The sequence below is a fragment of the Fistularia commersonii genome, chromosome 29 (genome assembly GCF_037954325.1).
Source record: "Fistularia commersonii isolate RoL2024-O1a breed Wild chromosome 29, RoL_Fcom_v1.0, whole genome shotgun sequence".
Lineage (NCBI taxonomy): Eukaryota > Metazoa > Chordata > Actinopteri > Syngnathiformes > Fistulariidae > Fistularia > Fistularia commersonii.
In genome coordinates this window covers 2526509-2546540 of record NC_141312.1, presented here as the reverse complement: position 1 = coordinate 2546540, position 20032 = coordinate 2526509, and the positions used below count along the sequence as shown (strand labels likewise).

Here is a 20032-nt window from a genome sequence, read left to right as displayed (position 1 = left end):
GCTTTTTTTGTTTGTTTGTTTGTTTGTTTTTTTCCAACATTGTGTTTAACGGTGTTACGTGGCTTACAAGTCGTGACATTTTGTTGCTCAAATCTCCCCCTAAAGCCCTGCAAATACGTAAAAGTGTTAAAAAAAAAAAAAGAAAGAAAAAAAACTTCTCTGAAGCAGTTAACTGTTATGTGGAGCTTATGATTAATTTAATATAAAATTACAGGCTTTAACCTGCATGGCATTTCAAACTTGTTCTCATAGTTCTTATCCAGCTGAACCAAGAGTAAGCCCATTATTTTCCACGAGCCCAGACATAATTCTGCATTATAGCATGGAAATTTATAATCATCCACAGCATTGCTTTGGTGGAAATCAAAGGGCATGTTAAACAGACATTCAAAACTGTGGAAAATGTCTCTCGCAGAGGAGTAGTTAAATCACTCATGGAGAACTAAACTGGTCGTACTTAAGTTCTGTGCAGCACATCAGAACAGAATTGGGTTGCAACAACGATTTTGGATGGATCTCATATCGAGAATGGTCCTTGTACCGTGGATAGCACCGTGGCTAATCAACGTCAAGCGGCCTTTTGTAGATCTTTTGTTTTGACGAAGCAAAAGTCCGTGCACTTTTTTTTTTTTTTTTTCTTGGTCTTATAGGAATAAATCTGATAATCTCCACGCACAGTTTTACCACTTAGCATTTTTATGTGTTTCCACTGCTGGAAAGGGAAAAAATAAAATAAAATAAATGAACTCTACACCTACTTCTGAACAAATAGAACAGAACATTTTAGCGCAGATTGTTCTGGACCGGGCTCGCAAACGACTCCTAGCATAATTCCAATCAGGACGAAGAGGAAAAAAAAAAAAACGAAAAAAAAAAAAAAGGAGCGCCTATTTCCGATTTTCCCACAGAATCATGTTTGCTATTATGTTCCATTCGTTCGCGTCGGGAAAAATGATTACATCAACTTCAGTGAGCTCAGCAATCAGACGTCAGTGGAAAGGGAACAGCTGAAGGGCCTTGAAGACAGTCCTTTCTTTTCAAGTGTCTACAGTACTGAAACCCCCCAAAATAAACTTTGCAGTAATATAATTAACTCCTGTCAAGTCAAACTTCTAAAAAAACTTCTTTGTCCAACTTCTCTCTCCATATCCAGAAATAGTGACTCACATCTGTGTTATCTTTATTTTTTGAAATCCGCACAGACGGGATCAAAATGCAACCCTGACCACCTCCTGTGCTCATGATCTCATCTGTGACATTGTCACATTCTTGACAGATTTGGTCAGAGATCTGCCTTGAGGAAGGTCTGAGCTGATCTTCACACCATCAGACATTTTGTGCAATATAATATCATAAAAATAGCCGCGTGAAATTTACGTATGCGTGTTCAAGCTCTGATTTATGGCACACTAGAACAGAAAAAGCAGCTACTCTCATCAAGTTCACTTGTGCTTTTCTAAATACACCAGTGGATGTTTGAATTTCCTGAAAACTTACATTAGTAAGAGTTTAAAAAAATCCATTGCAATTGTTAAAGGGAAAAAAAGAAGTCTATTCACAGTCAGGAGAAAACAGGAGGTGTCTTTCATTTGTTTTAGTTAACGGGATTATCAAGCAATGAAGAGGATACTTATTTTTCATCCGATTTGATTTATCTTCAGAAATATCGACTGTATTTGGAGCTGATATATCCGGCGTGTAAAATGAGCCTTATTGTGTCACTTGTGTCGTATACAGTCCCCTGTTAGCAACGCTGCACGAATGGTGTCCGTGCACGTGGTGCCCGTTAAATGCACGAGAAGATTTTCTTCTCTAAACTATCATTCCACCTTCACCATTTGTATTGCGTATCCTACGTCACGCTATCAATGGAATACAACCATTCACTGTCTCAGTCACAATTTAAAGTCCTCCATTAACTTACTGCATTTTTTTTTTTTTTTTGGTTGTTGTTTGGTCAGAGAACCTGAGGAGGACCAACAGAGGCCTGGGGGAGAACGTGCACACACCCTGCTGCTCTCTGCTAGCGTAGCTTTGCTTTAGCAAAGTCTGACAACGTGTGAGCTTTGGATGGCTTGATGCAAATTCACATCACTGGTTTATTTACCTGTGCAACCCCAGACAGCTGCTCTTTTTACAGTCCAAATGGCGACACAATAAGAATAAACAATCGTAACGAACTTAAATAAACGACTTAGCAAATAAGCGTCCGAAAAACTGAAAATGATGTCTGAGAGTGAATCTGACGAGGTTGCATCCATCAGCTGGGGGAAAAACAAACCAGAGTAACACGGTTTCAATTTATGATATTGAATAAATGTCCTTTTCCGATCCTAACTTTAGGTGTGCGTGCAACCTAAAGATTAAGGGGCGACGGCCTTTACTCCAGGACAAAACTCAAACACATCGATGCCTTAATTATGCAATTATGGATGCCGTCATTACCTTGTGTGACTTGACTCATGCAATGATTACCAGGCCAGAAGTGTCGCGTGTCAAACAAGGCCTGCTTCGCAGCCCGTCCGCCCGACTAAGACCAAAGAACCAACGGAAACAACAGGACGTGGCATTCGGGTCGTTGGTTGGGTCAGAGGTCGTTGCACCGAATGTGAATTGTTCCGATAATATATTTTTAAAAGTAAAGTGACTCGTCGAAAAAGAAAGGTACTGTATATGAGCGCCACGACGCTCCCTTAGAAGGGACTCCAGCAGATGAGCAGGACTTTTCACTTTCATATATTTGATATTTGAGATAAAAAAATATAGACACAAATCTAAATAACCTACAGCGTTACATGAGTGGATTCAAATTTATGAAATCAATACATACATTTTTTTTTGTATGTTAAATAAAAAAAAAGAATCGGGGAAAACAGTGAAGAAACAGTGACTACTGAAACTCATGTAGATAGAATAAGGAGCATGACTATATCATATATTTCTAGTGACATTGGCAGAATCTAATGTGAACCGTAAATGATAACACAATGTTGGGCAACATCAGCAACATATTGTTGTTAATAAATGAATGCACAGCACTAGTGAACGACATGTTTAGGCCTAAATTGTTGCAGGGGCGTGTTACTTTCCACTGCACCCCAGCAGCGGATGCTGCGCAGTTTTTAAGTTGTAATGCAATCTTTCTTTTTCATGGGTTGGGATTAAAACCAATACAACGACTCTTAAGCTTTTGACCCGTAAACTTTTTTCCAGGTAACTCAAGTATAATCACAAAAATCCTGCACAATCGGAGTGAAAACAACTTTTTAGCCCCTCCGGGGGTCGGGATTCTGTATTTGTTTCACTGATACTGAACAATAGTGATATAACTGATCGTGAACGTCTTGGTTGCGAGCTCACTTGCCTGTGAAAGACAGAGGTGGCGTCTGGTGCCGCTTGATGACATCATTCCAGATTTAAAAGTGCACCGCACACTCTGCTCACGCTTCTCCCCTCTGATGAACGGTTGACAACTGGAAGCTGAGCCGGTAAACCTCCAGTCTACCAGAAAACCCACTCTGCAGCGGCAGGATTGTGTCTTTTTGTGAAAATGCTCGCCACTTCATAATAACGGCTTGTAAAAAAATCATTTCTTTTGAAACGCGGTGTACAAGTCAGTGATTGTGAAAATGTGCCTAATAGGACAGGAAAATGAGAGGCCGATTACTGAAAATGGCCATGCCCTTTTCTCATACATCAAGCTATCTTGTCACAGTAGAGGAGCGAAGATTCAGCGGGGAGGAAATTCTACTCAGTGTGAACGTACAAAACCCTCCACACAAACCAGTGGTGTAACCTCATTTGTAAGGCTCCCAGCTGGATGGTCTAATCAACCCGAGACACTGTAGCAGTGACAATCAAAATCAGTTTAATTATCTTATCAATGCAATCAAACATCCTGCGCATCGCTGCGGTCTCACTGGTGGAACGTAGTAAATGAACACTTTTCACACGATCAACAACTGTTTGCTAAATTGGCCCTCGGTGTAATATTAAGGAATATTGACAAACCTGTAGATGTTTGTTGATTTATATTCCTGCGAGAAAATTACGGGAGGTAAAACTCCGAGGCCATCGGCCACTGTCGTCCGTGTTCTATGACTAAGGATCGCTCTCAATTCACAGAAAGATGGGACAGCTCGGGGCAAAACGCCGCTTGTCTGCTTGTCTACCACCTCAGTCCGGCAGCTGCGACCTGCATGCTCACAGTGACGGATTAATGATGGAGTGTACGTTCTCCAAATCATTTATTAGATTAATTTCCTTCACAGAAATAAATGAGCAATACATAAATACTCCCACAAGTGAGAATGATTTGCACATTTTTCATTTCTAAACGCCAAGGTGATTTGGGGGCTTTAACGCCGGGCGACCAGGATCCTTATTTTTCTGCAGATGTGCTCCTTCAGTACGTCCTCGTACAGGCAAACGCCGGAGGCAGTAATGGAGGTCTCCTCCACGGGTTCTATGGACAGGCAAAAAGCAGGGAGCTGCACCTGGTACATTAGTCTGACGATCAAGACTTCTGATCTAGCCTAACCATTTACCCGGCTAATGCTAAATAGGAGCGGGAAGGACTCTTAAGAGTGCTTCCTACACAAAAACATGGAGACTCCGTTACAAAGAAGGATCGTTCTCTGTGGTCCCTTTGGACCATGGTAGAGTTTGGAAATATCATCGGGATAATTGCACCCATGCTTTGCCAGTATTCTGTCAACCGAAAAAAAGAGAAAAAAAAAAAAAAAAAAAAGACCCGCATTACGGTAATTTGTGTAAAATTTAAAGAAATGTGCCAAAGATATCTGGGACAATACTCACTGGCGGATGTGTATTTTAAAAACATTAAAATAACTCAACAAGGTCCAAATTCAAGTTAGAAAAACATATTTGATCAACCTCTGACCCACAATGAGAGTGAGAGTGCTTCACTTTAGACTGTTTGTCTGTTGAAACACAGAAGAACAATATTCCCCAGCTGGCAATGTCCTCGGGAAGGGTTGCGTGTCATGGGCATCGTCGCTAGCTTTAATTTCAGGTAACCTTGAGTTACGGGATGACGACAAGTGAATCACATTGAGAGGCGGGCATCGTGGCTGTTCGGCGCCAAGGTTAGCTCACCGGGGAGCTCGTGCTCTTCAGCACCAGAGGGATTCAAGGCAGAGGTGAGTGCGGTGAGAAACCCTGGACTTAAATGTCCGACTCCGGCGAAGGTTTCTGAGTAACATCTGGAAGTATGGGCCACGAAAAGACGCTCCTTCGCCGAACACCGAATCCAACGCGCACACAAGAGTTAACAAAACACTGCGGCTCTTAAATCTCTGATGAATAACAGAAGAAGCTCACAGGGAAAAGACAATGTCAAGGGACAGGCTGTTTTTCTGCCTGTGGAACCGGCTGCTGCCATGAGACTCCACCGGCTCACCAACGCAACGCCAGTTCAGCGGCACTTGGAAGGAAATAAAGAGTTCCTCTGAGGCCGAGGTCACAGGAGCGGCATCTCTCACGCTTACGCTGAGGTGACCGTGCCGGTTAGTTTAATTAACGATAAGTTTCACCGAGACTCATAATATGACTGATAGAATCTAGCTACAGAAAAGGTGCACTTAAAAAGGTAGAGCGACGGCATATAGTGTATGTGGCAACATTAAGAGGGCGTCATCCCTCTGGAGAGCGGATGCTAAGAGGATTTAAGAAATTAAGGAGGCAGCAAACAGTGCACGTTCTGTAACAGAAGTTAAATTACAGCTTCAAAAACAGCAATCTCATAGCAATTGTTTTTTGTTTTGTTTTTTTATCTAATCTGAGGTTTTAATGTGATTCTTTCAGACACTTTGAGGTGTGTGTGTGTGGGGGGGTGCTTCACATTTTGAAGCGGTGTTGCAGACAAACACAGTGGGATGCTAGTGTTGCACACTTAAGAACAACCAGTGAGGGGTGTTTAAGATCTGGTGGGACAGTAAAGCCACATTATAAGCTCATAAGAAGACTAATTTTATCCTGATTAAAAAAAAAAGCTTGAAAGACACATTTAATGTAGCTTTTGGGTTGCCCGTGAGGAGTTCTTAGATAGTGACAGACAGCTACATGAACGATTTTACCACACACTTCCCAGTATGTGTGTGTGTGTGTGTGTGTGTGTGTGTCTGTGAGTGTGTGCATCCACGCTCATGAAGGAAAGTACTTATCCACTGCTTACTGCACCACACCAGAGCAACACTATGCTGCATTGTCTTTATCCAACACAGCCAGTAATCGGCACAAAATATTCCATCTTGTTTAGATGTGTAGGTGTTTTGCGACACCTTAAAACAAAGATTGCGAAAAGGACACAGAGGAGAGTAAAACCGCAGCTGCACTGAAAGGATGTCTGTCAAAAAGGATTTCTTTGGAGGCCGATTTCAAATGAAATGTGCTTGTGAGTTGTTTGCCAGGGCAACGTCTACTGACCGGCGTCTCTCGTCCAACTTGAGTCTGAATTGGACGAATACAATTGAACAAATCTGGGATTTAAAGTTAGTATGAGGTGAAAACCCGGGTTAGAGAGCGCTGCCTGTTCTACCGGCCCACCTTGCAGCATGTGAGCAAACAGGACCCAGACGAAGACGGACTGTGGCGAAGTGTGGGGTATTAGAGCCTTAAAGCAGGGCGTAAGCCTAAATATAGCGTCGGAGGCAAAATGCTCGGGGCAACGTGATTTCCCACACGTGATACCGGTGTGCAGGCCGCTGTCCCTGGTCCTGAATCCGGATGGCGGATCGCAGGGGCCTGGCGTGTTTCAAACGAATTTCGGGAGGCAAGAAACGTGTGCAGAGTGGAGGGGGAGAGTGGGGAGGAGGGGGACTGCAAGACACATCCGAAGGTGCCCCGAAGCTTCTGAGAATATAGGCTAATGCGGGTTTGCAGCATGCAGATAGTTGGATACATACAAACTGCAATTCCTCACAAGCAACAGTGCGAGGCGCATGTCTGGTGCAGCTGAGCGGAGAAAGAGAGTTTGATTGATCATGTGGGCTATGGGAGCCTGCGAGAGTTGTCGAAAATTGCTGCATAGACGCCCCTCGGGCACATACGTGGGACCGGCGGACTCCAAACAAACGCCGCGGCCCCCGGAAGCCCCCGCTCGGCGGAGAGCCCGTCGCCGAGGAGCCCCTAAACCGGGGGCTCGTTGACGCGGCGTCGGGTTGCTCTTCCGGGTCGGACTCGACCGGCGATCCACAGTGGTTCACTTACCGCAGTCCTCGCACAGGATCCTTCCAACATCCTTTTTTAGGTTCTTTCCGCTCGTGTCCAGGGGTGCAAACGAAGCCTTGAAAACCAGGGGCTCGTCAGTGGGGTCCATGAAAAAGATGTACTTGTGGTTCTTCTTCACTTTGGTGCACGGAGCCTCGGATCCGAATTCCCCCACGGTGACGAGCTGCTCCCGCTCCAGACCCCCGCTGTTCAGGGGCCACACATCCAGCACTTTGACATTCACACGGTACGGCTCCGCGGAGGCGTTCACAGGCGTAGACTGCACCTTGCCCTCGATCACCACGGCGGATTTGTAAGCCTGGTCCTGCAGGGAATTCAAACTCGGGGAGTAGCAGGCGAATGAGACCCCGATGACCAGCATGGATAAAGGTACTGAATCAAGCCTCATGCCGCCTGCTTTGGCTCGGTGGTCGCTGGTCGCGCTGCGGCAGGGCTCTCTCGGCTGCGGGGCGATGGCGATGGAGCTGGGTTGAATGAAGAGACGGCAAGTGGGCTCCAGTAGCACGGCAGCGCGGCGGACCTTGCATAAGTGTCCATGCCATCGGGATCCGCTGCTTTTCCGAGTGGGTTTCAGTGGGTAAACAGCAGCTTTGAAACGGGGAGACCACGGGACGACAGCAGCAGCAGCGGCGGCGGTGGCGGCGGCGGCGGCGGCGGCGGCGTTGGGGGGGTTGGGGGTGGATGGGTGGGGGTGGTGGGTGGGGGTTCACATCCAGTCACTGCTTTCCGCTAATAATAAGGCATCGTAGACAGGCTTAGCCGGGAATCGGCGGATTCTCCCCTCCGGAAGATGCTCCCCTCTCTGCTGCCACGGGAGCCTCGGCTCTGCAAGACGACGCCACTCTTAGCTTTGCCCAAATGTTGCAGCAGGTTACCGCTAGGAAGGGCTTTTTTCCCCGTATCCCCTGCAGCGGGGTGGGTGGGGGGGAAAGACGCCAAAAATGCTGCAGTGAACCACAAGTTTGTGTCGTCCGGGCGGCAAAGCGTACGCCGCGTTTCATTCCAAGAAATGAGACATTATTTCTGGTTCGGCAGCCGAAAACGCTTGTACGCCGCCTTCCACCACCGCGGCTCTCTCTCTCCGCCTCCCCCCCTCTCCTCCTCCTCCTCCTCCGCCTCCTCCTCCTCCTCCTCCTCCTCCTCCAAATGGCCACAGACGGAGAGAAAATAACGCCGATTGCCAAGGGGCTCCGTCAACGAAAAAAAAAAAAAAAAAAAAAAAAAAAAAAAAAAAAAAAAAACGCAGGATGGGAGCGCTGAGGGACCGGCGGAGCGCAGGGTCGACGTCCTCTCTCCCGAAGCCAGCAGCCGCACGCCAGTCACTCCATGGCGCTCTATCGGCGGCGATCGCAGGCTACAGGGGAGCCGTCCATGACCGTCCCTCCTCAGAACCGCATCTCACTGCCGCCGAGGCATGACTCCCGAACATTGCATAGTCTCACACGGAGGAGGGGGTACGGGTGGTGGTGGAGGAGGAGGAGGAGGAGGAGGAAGAAGAAGGGGGGAGAGAGAGAAATAAAACGCTGTAGTCCGGAGGTCCGGGGGAAATCATACGGCTGCGATGACTAAGGCTGCGAAAGCGTTTGCAGATTCCTCAAGACACCGGTTTGAATGAGTTGCGCGTCTCATCCCATTAGGCTAAGTCATGCCCCGCATTCAGGTCACATTCACTGCTCTACCTTTAAGAGAGAGAGAGAGGGAGGGAGGGAGGGAGAGAAAAACCCGATGTGGAGGCACCGCATTAAGTACAGCTTTGAAAAACCTGCAGGATTGGGGTTTTTCAGTGAAGCAGAAAAAAAAACTACTTGAACAGGCGGGGGGGGATCCAGTGGTGTTATTGTGGCACTAGCACAGAGCGGAAACGGGCGGGTAAAAAATAAATAAATGCAAAAAAAAAAAAAAAAAAAGTGAGGGTACAGGAAGGTGTGTCGGTGTGGAGGTCACGGGGATGCTCGGATGTGGTTCAGCCTCGGCGCCTCACAGAATGCGGATACACGCGTTGCTGAAAAGACGTTCACAAAGCGCGACACCTGCCGACCGCGGCGGCTCCAAGAGCAGGGGAACACCGGCGGGAACACACCGAACCACCACTGGGTGTCGATGGAACAAACTGTGGCTCACGTTATGTGACAATGACTATGAGAAAAAAAAACATTACATAGAAAAAAAATGAAAATATACATATATATACATAAACTTACTTCTTACTGCAGGCTGCGTGCAGAGCCGACATGTATGGACGTGGTTGCTCTCCTTGGTGCTGAAACTTTACCGCGCCGTTGGAGGAAACTTTGAGGCAAAAGAAAAGTCCAGTAAGTGATTTGAACTTCTAAATATAGTTTCACACACGAAGAAAAGATGAATGAACGATTTAGACAAGTTGTCCTCAGATTTCTTATGAGACATTTGGCGTTTAATCTACAGTTTGCGTCACATCGTTTAAGTTTTCACGTTTTGCTTGTTTGCATTCACACACACACACACACATACATACACACACACACACACGCACATATATTCACTCATATCATATTCACTTTGACACCTTTGTTTTTTGAAAGTTCCTGTTGGAATCACTTACAGTTTATATGATAAAGGGTTCGTTTAAACGTAAACGGAGGCAAACGTCATGATGGCGCACGGATGTATGATATAACACGCGTCCGCGGGTTTATTGACAGAGATCTTTGGATTCACTTGGGCCAAACTTGAGTCTCTTGCAGGAGGCACAGCTGCAGTTGCTCAACGAGGCCGAGGGAGGGCGCGCTTCCGAATTCCCCAATGTGCGTGTTGACATCAGAGGTAAAGCGTACGACGTTGAACTTGTGCGTGTCCCTCTCCGTGCCACGACTCGCCGTTTCTTGTCCATCTTATGAAGCAGGCAGCCTCGGTCCGCCGAGCCGTCAGGAAGGCCCCGCCGCGCCGTGAGCCTCCCCCCTCCGGCCCCTCGTCCGCGGCTCGCCATCTCAGCGTGAGGGCGCCGCGCCTGCACACCGAGCAGGGAGAGGTAGGTGACGGGATGTGTCTCGCCGGCGACCGGGGGTGTGGGGTGGAGGAGGGGGCGCTTTATTTATATGTCATCGCGAGTGGCGGCGTCCTGCCGTCTGCGGGCGTCCGGACGCGCAGCTCAGCGGGTGTCCGTGAGTTCCCAGAAGCGGGACACCGGGGGGGAAAAAAACAACCCGCCGGGGACGCGTTTGCGGCGGCGCCGGCGTTTCTGCGGGGCAAAAGTTTGTGCGCCGCTGCCTCGCAAACTGCGATGACACCTTGCCGAGGCTGATCCCGGCGTCCACGGCCGCGGAGACGGACTCCTCTGGCGGGCAGAGACTGCAGGCTGCGACCGGGGAGTTTACTCTGGCTGTGTGTTTGCGGGCTCTCAGCTGATGGGAGTTGAAATTACAGATCGTAACCACGAACCTGTATTTTGGATCAGACGGATTCGTCAGGGGTGGGATGACTTTTTTAAGTGATCCCGAGGCAGACAAGGGGGCATTGTGTTTTACAAACTGTGGTCCTCTTGTTCTGGAACGATAATTTGACCTCCCCTGGATGTCTACAGGCCTCAAACGGTGCACGGATTGAAATTATAATCCGTGGACGATCATGAATGACGCTCAACTCGTTCCTGTTTAGAGAGACATTCACGGCGCAACCGAAAAGCAGACGCACTAGATATACGTCGCTTTCTTTCAAGCCATAAGGTCAGTGAGACGTACAAGGTCAACCCTGTCTCGTACAATAAACCCAGGTCCAAAGTGGGGTTATTTCATCGAGGCTGACGGTCAAATCCAGCTATTCCCTGATAGTTTACTCGACGAGGCGGCAATAAAGCGGCCGGAAAGGGTCGCTCAAGTCTCTGCATAAGCGGCCCGTTCAGGCCTTTGTCCCGCTGATCCCAATGCACTTCAAGGTAAGTCGACTAACAGTCATGCATTGTCTCCTCCAAATTTGTCATATTCATTCAAAATAATCCAGAATCAAATACCTCTTGCATCCCGTGGTCGAGGAGACGCTGGCTGTAAGAATCAGAAGGCCCGGCGACCTGGAGGCGAGGACACACGGTATATTTTAATTTCAGGGGCTGCAACAAATATAAAGCTGACAGACGGTTGAGGAATTGCTTCTTTAAAAATGAATATTGAAAGAAAACAAATTGGAAGAGTCTGAACGACAACAGCCAGGAGGCCGATACGCTCCCTTTGCTGCAGACGGTCGTTCCCGCTTCCTGACGCCTAAATTCACTTTAAGGTTTAAGACGCGACACGCCATCGTTCTACAATTCCCTATAAGTCGCCATTTGAAATAATATTTAAAGATTATATTTTATACGTTTGACAGATACGTAACCAGCCTCCGCTCCCACGCGTTCGTCATTTAACCCTATCATGTCGTTATCCTTGTTTGAAATTCTGGAATATTAAACTTTTTTCCCCGACTCTCTCAAATTTCTCCACCCGGATTATTTATCTGTATATGTAAACAGCTTTAGACGTTTGTTCGGAACAGCGATAAAACTCCACATTAGCCTTTATAGATGTTTAGAGGAAGAACCGAGAAGCAGGGAAAAATCCAAATATTTGTTACAATAAAACTCTTCGTTTTTTTCTCTTTATTTAAAATGCAAATATTGACTTAAATATTAAGAGTGGCATACAAAATCGGCCAAAAGGGCGGAAGGTATCTTTCCTATTTAATTTGGCATTTTTATGAGTCGACGGAGCAACTACCGTTCGATAATCTTTAACATGTTTGGATAAATAAATAAACGCACCAAAAATACCAAATCCTCGCCATATTAAAGTGCCAAGTAAAGAGTTTAAGACATTATCATTTGAATTTCTCAACGGTATATTTTTAATGCGCCCTTTCTAAACTCGCCGCCTCTCGTTACAATCCAAAATTCACAATACCGACGTTATTCTATCCTAATGCTTTGGCGCACATATATCTGCCATCTAAGAGGGAATTTCATTTTAAAAACAAAAACAGCATACTGGTTAAAAATGACTGGATCCCAGGCCGACGGTGCGGAGGCTTCACCTGAGCGCGTAGGCCGACGTTCTCCCGGGGGTGAGGGGGCGGCGACCACCTCCGGCTCCGGCTGGACGAGGTGGAAAAGTCCCCGCGGAGGAGAACCGGAGCCGGGTGAAGAGAAGAGGGGGCCCCGCGGGTAAACGTGCCTGGATTTCAGGCTGTTTTACGGGGGAGGCCACGGCGGCTCCGCGGGCCGAGCCACCGCTCATCCGCCTGCCAGCCATCCATGCGAGATCTCCGAGCTCAAGTTATCGTGGAGAGTGTCCGGTACGCGGGCCGCAGAGACCCGGTTCCCCCTTCCCCCTGGCCCGGTTCTCGCTCCACCACCCCCGGGTCGAGGCTGACTCCGGAGGTCGAACTCAAAGCGACAACGAAATAAAACACGGAGACCATTTTGAACGACTAGAGAGCGGCCCTCAAAACACCTGTTCACCACCTGACATGTCCATCCATTCATTCATTTCACTTTTAATAACCAGATCGCCAAGATTAACCTGCTCTACGATTCAAGCGTGCCTTTTAAACAACTTTCAGAAAAGTTTTCTGTCTTTCTTTTCTTTCCCAGAATGACTTTACGCTGTCGCCGTGTCTGATCCGGGTGACTTACAGTAGAGGCCTCCTCTACCCCATTAAAGGGCTGCCTTATTCACGTCGTGGGAGTTGATTTTTCTTTTTTAACAAAAAACAGTTATTTCTAAAGGAAAACAAATAAAGGAAATCTGTCCTGTATTGTGAACCGTGTTTATATTGTAGAGGTTTTGATGGTACTTTTAAATAAAGTGTTGAAACGTTCGCTGCTGACTACGCAGGTAGCGTCGCTTCCTAGCTTAAATGCTACTCAACGATTTGAATGAGCCGAGGTACGTTACCTACGCTCGACTATATATACACAGAAAAAACAAACTTATATATTTTTGGAATCTGGAACACGACAGTTTAAGAGTTGTAGCAGGTATAACGCCCCCGTGGCCGGGGTTTCCTCTCCAAAATATGTTCTTCAACGGGAGCAAAATAACAACATTTGAAGCGCGGTGATAAGAATGTCATTCGTGTAACCGCTTGCTAATGTGACAGTTTGCTAATACCTTCCCCTCCTCCTCCTCCTCCTCCTCCTCCTCCTCCTCCTCCTCCCCCCTCCCCTCCCCTTCCGTGCAGATCTCGCGAGAACTCCGGCGTTGGCTGTGACTGGCCGTGGCTTTGCAGTAGACAGAGGGAGAAGGCAGGCAGGCAGCATCATGGCGGACAGAGACAGTGGAAGTGAGCAGGGAGGAGCAGCGACGGGCGCAGGCTTCGGCTCCATGCACCTAGCGACGGGAGGGGCGGGCTCGGCTTCCGGGCTCCAGCATGAGACGCAAGAGCTGGCGTCGAAGCGAGTTGACATCCAAAACAAACGCTTCTATTTGGACGTAAAGCAGAACGCGAAAGGCCGCTTCTTAAAGATAGCAGAAGTCGGGGCCGGTGGAAACAAGAGCCGCCTCACTCTCTCCATGTCCGTGGCGGTCGAGTTCCGTGACTACTTGGGGGACTTCATCGAACATTACGCCCAGCTGGGTCCGAGCAACCCGGGCTTGGTGCAAGACGAGCCCCGGCGAGCGCTCAAAAGCGAATTCTTGGTGCGGGAGAATCGGAAATACTACATGGATCTGAAAGAGAATCAGAGGGGACGGTTCCTGAGGATCCGACAGACCGTTAACCGGGGGCCCGGTTTGGGATCCACTCAAGGCCAGACGATTGCTCTTCCTGCCCAGGGACTTATTGAGTTTCGTGACGCTTTGGCTAAACTTATTGACGATTACGGCGTAGAGGACGAACCTGCAGAGTTGCCCGAAGGGTCATCATTGACTGTGGACAACAAACGCTTTTTCTTCGACGTCGGATCCAATAAGTACGGAGTGTTCATGAGGGTAAGCGAGGTGAAGCCCACGTACCGCAACTCCATCACGGTGCCCTACAAAGTGTGGTCCAAATTTGGGAATACTTTCTGTAAATACGCCGAGGAGATGAAGAAGATCCAGGAGAAGCAGCGGGAGAAAAGGGCATGTGAGCTGCAGCAGCAAGAGGAGCTGCAGGCGGACGATGGAGACGAGGATTGATATAGAGAGCCGCGCCAGGAGAGGGGGGAAAAACATGCAAGAGTAATGAAAAATAACGAGAAATATAATTAAAAACTCTACTGTATAAAGAAAGAAATCTAAAGATTTAACTGTAATGGTTTAACTCCAAGGGAGCATCACCCACAGTATAAGAAACCTCCACAACCTGACAGTTATGACATGTCACTCATCGCTGGATGTTACCCCACTTATCCACCATTAATACAGTTAACAGGCTGCTAAACAAAGTAATAACATTATATTTGAACATTGTTTCCTACTTGACAAACGATATTGAACTGAGTGTTTATTTCCCTTATTAACAGAAAACTTTTGTACCACTTAAAAAGCTATTATGAGAAAAAAAAACAAAAAACAACAAACAGTGTTTGCAATGTTCAAATGGAATTATTGCTGAGTTCTGAGGAAGATGGAGGAGAAAAAGAAGAAGAAGAAGGAGGAGAAGAAGAAAAAAAACATTTTCCTTTTCATGTGAGCTATTGACTTCAGCACAAATCAGATATATTAATTTTTAAACCAAAATTCAAAAACTTTATAAAAAAAAAAACAAACAAAAAGGTTATCACATGTACTTGCCATTCTATTTACCTTTACCTGTGAGTAGAGATGTGTTTACACATAAATCATATGAGGGCTAGGCCTGCTTTGGAAAACTGGTTAGATGTCATGCAGTATAAAAAAAAAGGAACACGTAGGCATTTTCATGAAATGAAATAAGTGCTCTATCTGTTGTGCAATATACATTGCATAAAAATCAAATATATTGAACTTGTCAATTGATCTTGACATTTTGCCGGAGGCATTCAAAGAAATATAATTGTAATTTCTTTTTTTTTTTTTTTTCTTTTTTTTTTCAGTTGAAATTGTTGCCATGCAGATGGATATATTATAGACTACCTTTGTGTCTTGTTGTCAATGCAATGTGTTCATTTTAAAGGTACTAAAAATGGCTATTTCGAGAAATGACATGACATGAAAATGCGGTGACAACATGTAGCAAATGGCCCGAATCGCAGATTTGTTTTCGTGCGGATTGGCGCGGCAGGCAGAGGGGAAATTCATCCGTGCATTATCTGTTAGAACATCGGAGACGTCACTTTTTCAGTTTTCCCAGTCCCAAACGGTGCCAAGGATCGCTATTGCTGCATGTTTATCTGCACTAAGATCGATTTCGTTGGTCTCCCAAAATATTGGCTCGAGGACCCCGTCGTATTTCTCTCTATCTGCCTATATTGTATGAATCTCAAGTTCGAGTACTGAGTGATTTCCATCCAAAGGCTTGGTGTCGTCGTAGTGGAAGTTTAACCGTTATCAAAATATCACCGTCGCACGATAAGGAAGGCCACGGAGGGGCGCGCCCGGACCAGCCGGGGGTCAAAGGGTTCAAGCCCCCTGCTGGTCACACTCCGGTATTGTGTGAACGGACGTGCCCGTTCCTACGAGCTCGCGGGGCCACTTTGGATACGTTCTCGTCGCTCCGCTTCCGACTTTGTAGGCCCAAATATCTACCTGGGGGTGATGAGATTCTGTTTTGGTCTAATTGTAAATATTTGGGCTGCCACACGGAAAAACAACTGGCTCTTAATCCAGTTCTGTCGCATCTCATAGATGTGTGATAGCAGTTTTATAAACTCTTGTGGGTAAACTCCAGAGAAGAAAGAGGAAAAAAAGAAAAAAAGAAAAAAAAAAACAACCCAACTGGCAACAATCAGAAAATGCCAGATTTACCTCAGTGTTTAATTAAATGATCGCTACCATGTTTAGATTGACTGGAAACCAGCAAGCTAGACTGTCCCTGACCACCTATTTTTGGAGCCTATGGTATAACTTAAACACCACCTTATTGGGAGCGTCCTCTTCAGCATATAAACCTGGTGCCTTACACACTCCGCATGCTTACACGCTGGCCTGGTGCTTTGGATCGCAGTTTGGCTTCTTTTTAACGATCATTTCCTCTCTCTCTCGCTCTCTCTCCCTCTTTCTCTTTTTTTTTTTTTTTTTTCTCTCTTCCATGTCTTCTGTGTCTCAGCCCCTTTGTGCGCTAGCGCACAACTCGTGGTGCTAAAAGGGTTCCTTTCCAGAACCCTGGAGAAAAAAAACAAAAACAAAACAAGAGAGCAGAATTATTAACTTTTTTCTGCTACCTTCCCGATTTCCCCCTCTTCCCCCGGCTTCTTCCCCCCGTTTCACCCCCCACCCCCCCATCTTCATCGCCATCCTCATTCCACCCAGCCATCCAGGTATCGGCCTACATGTAAACATGGAAGGGGGTGGTCACCTAGATGCAAGATGATGCAGAAGAGTTGGCTCTTCACTCAGCAAGCACATTAGCAGGGAAAGCAGGGGCTGACTGGGAACATCGGTAGTGGCCTGAGATGATTATAAATTGTTGTTGACAAGCTCCCCCCCCCCCTGTCCCCGTCCCCCCCGTCCCCACTCCCACTCCCCACTCCTCCTCCACCCACCCCGCCCCCCCTTGAAATGCTTGTTCTATGGCTTGGGTAGTTATATGTGTGTCGTAAGTCGCTCAATTAATGGGGAGTAGCAAGCATGTCTTTTATTTTATTTTTTTTTTTGTTTTACCTTTTCAGCGTTATTCCACATTATTTGTAATTTTTGGAATGTTCTCGCCCACAAAAAATATATCTATTTTTTATGTGCAACATTTCATTACTGTGTGCAATATCGTATGTGCCAATGGTGGCAATATATGTATATCAATTAAATATATGATTACTATTTGAAAGCATGTGGCTGAATTCCATGTTTATTTCTCATGAAGGAGTCGTATGCCTTTATTTGCACTTAAAGCTCCATACGGGAGGAAAATATACCGTAGTAAACCGAGGTCTTAGCAGCCTGTTGGGTCAAGGAGTTCACCGAAGTACTTTAACTTGAAACAGAACAATGCCACTGCGAGTGTCCCTTATTTTGGAAAACAAGGGTAAACTGGGCTTATGGGTTGTTGAGAGGGGATACATATATATATATACTGTGTGTATATATATTTATATATATATATATACACATATACATATATATATACACATATATATGTTTTTTTTGTTTTTTGTTTTTTTGTGGAAAGACAAACATTAAAAATCAGCAAAATCTCCCTTTTAGCTTTAAGCTAAGAAAAGGTGCTTCAGTCCAATCCTCATCGAGTTGTACGGTGAACTGTTTTCAGTGGTTACTGTGTGTAGCACTTTGCTTTCCCGGGTTAACGAAACGCCTGACCGATGTGTGTTTTAAAAAGGATCTCAACGAAGAATGTCATGATCTCCTTTATGTTGCCTTTCTTCTGAAGGAGGGTTATTTGATTTGCTCATCTGGTTTTGATGCATTAAATATCACTTATGTATATTTGACAAATTTTGAAAAATGACTTAATTTACCCACGAGGGAAAGATCTATATTGGAAATGTTTGATTTTCATGTTTCATTTCTTGTTGGAAAAAAAAAAAAAAAAGAAGACAAAAAAGCAAAACCCTTCCCAAAATGTCTACTTATTCACTGATGAGAAAAGTATGTTTAATTTTGATGTAGTGTTGTCCACACTGTCTGACTCTACATTTGCAAGAATACTAATTACTAAAGCTTAATTTTACAGCCTTCAAAATGCAAACTTTTCAATGACAATTACCTGATGACTCATGTCTTCTTAGAGATCTCTGCATTAGTACTGTATGTGTAATACCAGGCTGTAAAATAAAGCATTACGTTGTTCTCTATTTCTCCTGACATGCAGCTTGTGATCATTCCCGTGTGAGCTCCGTTGCTCCTCGACGCCAAAGAAATGCGATTTCGGCGATCGGGGCCGAGGACGCCCTTCCAAACCCAAACATGTTTAGCCACGAAACCGCCGATGGATTTTGGACACTAATATAAATCGCCCGGTATTTTTCAAACCCCCGGACCGTGAAAAACAAACATTCTCTCGCACATTTATTTTTCTATCACTGCAAGTTTTGACCTGTAAGGTCAGTCATGATAATGCACTAATTCAGAGACAGATCAACAGAATATCCCATGATAAAATGATGATTAGCTGCTGGCTTTATGTTACTTATAATAATTGCAAAGTTGAAATATTGGATAAGCCTAACATGGCTGTTGTCATAGTTGGAAGTAAGGTTTGCCGCATGCTTATGCAGCGTACACTGAATTCCAAAAATAATCACAAGTACAGAAAACATGCCATTTTCTTCCTTTCAACATAAACATACACGCAGTGACACGCATACTACCCGTGGCGTAAATCACTCAGTCAAAAATGTAAAAGTTGCCGAGGCGGAGCCAAGTCTTTGTTTTGCAAATCGACAATCGCTCTCCACTTAAACACCCCCACAACTCCCGACGTGCTTTTTACGAATGCGATGTGGGAAAACAAAGAAAGCGTCAAAAAAAGGGCTGTGTGTTTACTCGTCGCCGGGGAGCCGGGTGGACTTTTACGGTTGATCCGTACCCGGATCGAGCCCCGGCGTCGTTCCATCAAGAACGAACAAGAATAAACGGCAACCGAAGCATGAAATCGGACACGCGGATCTCCTCCGGCTCCTCTTTCCAGAACCGTCGAGGTAACCACGGGGTCAAGGTTCACACTTTGGACAAGCCTCAGCAGACATTTGTGATGAAGATGTCGGCGCGGCCCGCAGGAGGAAGGCTGGTAAAAAGCCAAGGGGGACTCGTGGCTGAAATCTAACCTTCCGCTCCTGAGATGGAACCTGGAATCTGTAAATGTACTCAGATATGTCATGGAAGACAGGATATGGAGAAGTTTTGTTCCCCTCACACGTCGGTCATTTTGTTGCGTAGCACGGCGGCAGCAGCAGCTCTTGCCTAAACGGACGACTATTTTGGAGGATTATTATAATCCGTGCAGTCTTTCCCGGCTGCCAAACTCCTTACGAGCTGGGATGTTGCGCTCTAATGCCTTTGCCGTCGTATTCCTGCACGCTCGTAACAGAAGCAAACCAAATACACACACACAGACACAGACACACACACAGACACAAACACACACACAAAGTACAATTCATGCATTGGAAAGTGGTGACGTCATTCCCATATTGCACTACCTCACATTGGCCACTAGATGGCGCCATTTGCCCGTAAATGAAACGGCAGACACACGGAGCTCGGCCATTGGCTGGAAAGGGAATTAAAACCAGACAGCAGGAAGAAGAAAAACTGGGCTTGCTCCTAAAATAAACGCCACGATGCAAATGTAAAGTTAACGGAGCTGTGTGAAATATATTCTTTTATTGCATGTATCTTTTTTTGCGTCGGAGAGGGATGAGATAGAGGTTATGCTTTTTAACATGTTTCACACAAGTTGTAGCGATTAACATTGAGGATGGAAACTAAAACAACGAGTAGTCGGTAGTAGTTTGGAGGCAAAAAAAGAATAAATAAGAAGGAGCATGCAATAACAGTATGTAGCGGATAGCAAAGAGAAAGGAGACATTTAAATAAAGGCTACTCAATAGAACTATGTAGAACTGGTTTAAGACAATAATATAAAAGTTATTTCCAGTTACAATGCATTCAACTAAAAAAGTCCAAGGGACTGCTTGCGCTTCTCCCTGCGCTATTTGCACAGTTTGTAACAGAGATGTGGATACAAAACGCAA

The 20032-nt window shown here is 45.9% G+C and overlaps 2 protein-coding genes across 4 annotated transcripts in view; one reads left to right on the top strand and one right to left on the bottom strand.

Moving 5' to 3' along the window:
* The window catches only part of nrg2a (neuregulin 2a), a 68055-nt gene extending 60248 nt beyond the window's left edge, over positions 1 to 7807 (bottom strand). The window contains exon 1 of one of the 2 annotated variants that reach the window (XM_086177440.1): positions 7231 to 7807. In XM_086177440.1, the coding sequence (XP_086033566.1) occupies positions 7231 to 7639 (409 nt within the window). In that variant the 5' untranslated portion in view covers positions 7640 to 7807. The remainder of the gene's footprint in view (positions 1 to 7230) is intronic. The other variant, XM_086177441.1, reaches the window with a different exon arrangement.
* Positions 7192 to 14483, top strand: puraa (purine-rich element binding protein Aa). Of its 2 annotated transcripts, XM_086177448.1 has the most exons (5): positions 7192 to 7620; positions 9465 to 9563; positions 9975 to 10034; positions 10133 to 10258; positions 13441 to 14483. In XM_086177448.1, the coding sequence occupies exon 5, from the start codon at positions 13521 to 13523 to the stop codon at positions 14376 to 14378; it is 858 nt and encodes a 285-aa protein (XP_086033574.1). In that variant the 5' UTR covers positions 7192 to 7620; positions 9465 to 9563; positions 9975 to 10034; positions 10133 to 10258; positions 13441 to 13520; the 3' UTR covers positions 14379 to 14483. The 2 variants fall into 2 exon arrangements, with proteins under 2 accessions (XP_086033574.1, XP_086033575.1); XM_086177449.1 differs by lacking the exons at positions 7192 to 7620; positions 9465 to 9563; positions 9975 to 10034; positions 10133 to 10258 and adding an exon at positions 11105 to 11161.
* Positions 14484 to 20032: the final 5549 nt, after the last annotated feature.